Here is a 3272-nt window from a genome sequence, read left to right on the forward strand (position 1 = left end):
GAGAGAGAGAGAGAGAGAGAGAGAGAGGGAGAGAGGGGGGGAGGAGGGGAAAAAATCAACAGAGAATGGGCGTTAAAGGACCAACATCCCCCACACACACATCAAAAGGCTGAGGGCTTTTTTTTTTCTTTTTTACTTCAAGAGATGATAAAACCCACAGGATAAGAAGGCATTTTCCTAGAGGTATGTAAAGCCGCAACAAAAGGCAAAAGGGGTGAGGATAACTATTAGACACAATAGAAGAAACGCCAGGAGAGAAGCAGAGGGGGAGTAAAAGCCGACGTCGTTTTCCACAGCTTGAGGGGCAGAGATGTGGAGAACAGAAGAAATAAAAAAAATGCCATCTATGTGAGGGAGAAAAAAAGAGGGGTGGTTGTGGAGGGAGATTCATGGGTCAGGGTCATTGCAGTTCGTTTATGGTGGACGTCTACCTTGGCGTTGAGCAGTAATGATGACGAGTTTTTGAAGGGTGGGGTTTATGTTTGGTAAATCGTAAATGTTTTACACCAACCCATTCCAGACCATTTAGGAGGCGGTGGGCACTTTCAACCTATGGGTTGAGTAGGAAGCAGGAAGAATTACAGAAAAAAAAACCCAGAGGTGTTCGGTTGAAAAGATTGGCCAAACGAGTCATGGATGCACAAATTTGAAGAGTTGCGAGGTCTTAATTTTTCCCACCACTAAATTATTGTGCCGACGTGCTTCTCTTTACTCAGACAAACTAACGATCTCTCATCCCTTAATTTGAAACATCCTGTCACAATTTTTGTAAAAAAAATTGTCCGGCAGTTGCAAAACAAAAAGGTCATATAAATGCCGATGATTATCGGTATTACAAGAGAGTAACAAGCACAATAAAGAAGTGGAAGCTATCAGCAATATAGGAGGTTGATGGGAGAGACGAAGAAGCATACCACACCAGACCATCCGCCAACCACCCATATGCTTCTCTTTACTCAGTACATGCTGAAGGCCCAAGAAGTACTAGTACTAGTACTAGTTTTATGGCATTTGCAAAACAAAAAAGTCATATATGTGCTGGAGAACAGATGTGAAACAAGAGAGTAACATAGTAAAAAGTTGTCCCCGCATCTGATCCGGACATTGGGGATTGCCTTGTTAGTGAGACAACTTCTTGGGCCTTCAGCATGTTGTGGTAGGGTGGCCAGTTCCTTTCCACGCCGCCTTTACTTCCCCAACTCGAAGTCAAGTATCTATTACAGCTGGGTGGGTAGGAGAGGGCGAAATCCGTGTCCAAACCGAGGCTCGAACCTGGACTTTCCGCTTCAGAGACGAGCACACTAACCGCTCTGCCACCGCACCATCAAGTAACATAGTAATGCACAAAAAACCCCACAAAGAAACAATCTCTCATCCCTTCATCTGAAGATTCCTGTCACACTTTGTCTTACCTTGCTCCGTACGCTGAACACGTGACAATAGTGCTTGCCCGCCTGTCTGTCTTTGGTGATGTAGGCGAAGAAGTTCATGTGCTCGCTGTCCTGACATGCGCAAAAGATGTTGGCGATCTCGTGGTCACAGACCACTTTCTGAATAGACACAGAGGGACAGAGAAGACAAGGGTCAGTTCATTAGTCTGTTTGTCCGAGTGTATGTTTTCTGTTTTTCTCATTTTGATCCATTTAAATTTATTAGAGTTTTTATTTAATTTGAGTAAACAAAAATTGGAAAAAAGCATGATAGAGGTACAATTGAGCAAAAAATAGAGTAGGTCCTGCCAGTTGCGCCATTGTACAACAAGTGCTCATTTTTACACGAATTGATCATTACGTTGGTGACAAATCAGGAGTAATCATCTATTAGATACACTAAGTTTGAAACGTTCAAATCAAGACTTATGGTGAAGTAAGTTTCCAAAGTCACAACATCCTATTCATATGAACTAAAAGAACAACAACAATAAAACAAAACAACCCCCCCCAAAAAAAAACCCAACAAAACAACAACCCAAAAACAACCCCCCAAAAAACAACAAAAAAACAACCCAAAACAAAACAGACAGGCAAAATATTTTGGCTAAAGGATAGCAGGACGGGGCTCAGAACTAAGAGCTTTACAACTGCTGACCCCAAAACGTAGGAACAAGACCAGCACGCCTTAGACTAGAGAGCAGCACAGAAGTAATAATAATATATTTGAGAATGTTAACAACCGGAGAACATGTGCCCTGGCTGTTTGAAAGAACGTAGTATTTGCTAGAATTTAACGGTACTCGTAACACAAATAGGTCACATAAGTGCTGGGAATTAGAGGCGTTATTAAAGAGGAACACAGAGAAAAGAAGGAGAGATTAGGACTATAGATATTTGATAGGAAAGAAAGAACAAGCTACACTAGAGCAAAAAAGTTTCAAAGCCCATTGCACCAAGGACAAATAAGGGTAGAAACAGTAAATAAACGCCAAATAAGCAACAGATGACCCCAGACTGCCGTCCACCAAACACCCTCATTTTCGTTGTCTTCAAATAGATCTGTCGTCTTCCCACAAACCTTGGAAGCTGCATCGATGAACTTGACTCCTTTGAATGATATGGACAACATGATGGTCGGGATTTTACTGATCACCTCCGAGGATTTCTGCGGGCAAAAAGAAAAGTGATTGTATTGTAAACGTCTTATGCCCCCCATTGAGACACTTTGTGTCATAAGCATATGCTTTGTGGAAGTAATAGAAATTACACAACTATTTTTTATGAGCTTAATGCCTTTTTTACAGAGTAACTTTGAAAACATTTATTTCGAAAGAATTACGTTTACGAGAGGATACATAAAAAGGGACTCTTTGGTTTGATTAACGACTTCCAGTTAAGAAAAACCCACGTACTGTCATTTCGTGCAAGCAAAACATCAATATAATAACAATTACACAATGGTAATGGTATGCGTTTAACACCTTTTTCAATAATGTGAAGTTATTCAAGCGGATGAAATTCTGATGTCCACCTCCGATTGAACCATGAAAAGTTATTAAAAACAGGATAAACGAGAAAGAGGAAGAAAAGAAGTATGACATTCAGTGGTGCCCTCCAACCACCAATAGTAAAAAGGATTTTTTTAAGGAGAGAAAGAAGACAGAAACGATAACATGCGTGAAAATTTTGTATGTACTTCTGAGTGCGGATGACCATAAAATATTTGGTAATTCCATTCGTAAAAAGCATGGTTTGCACCCTTTGTCGGGGCAAGTTTTCTGGTGTAGTTTGAGCCTTCTATTTCTGTTCACTGTTACCATACCATTCAGGGTCTGGACG

At 40.9% G+C, this 3272-nt stretch overlaps 1 protein-coding gene across 1 annotated transcript in view; it reads right to left on the reverse strand.

The window, feature by feature from the left end:
* LOC101854647 (ankyrin repeat and sterile alpha motif domain-containing protein 1B) overlaps positions 1-3272 on the reverse strand; it is a gene marked incomplete in the record, with an annotated part of 155677 nt that overhangs the window by 23354 nt on the left and 129051 nt on the right. The window contains 2 exon segments of the mRNA XM_035970576.1: positions 1413-1550; positions 2512-2598. Of these exon segments, the coding sequence (XP_035826469.1) occupies positions 1413-1550; positions 2512-2598 (225 nt within the window).

Source organism: Aplysia californica, unplaced genomic scaffold, assembly GCF_000002075.1.
Source record: "Aplysia californica isolate F4 #8 unplaced genomic scaffold, AplCal3.0 scaffold00288, whole genome shotgun sequence".
Classification (NCBI taxonomy): domain Eukaryota; kingdom Metazoa; phylum Mollusca; class Gastropoda; order Aplysiida; family Aplysiidae; genus Aplysia; species Aplysia californica.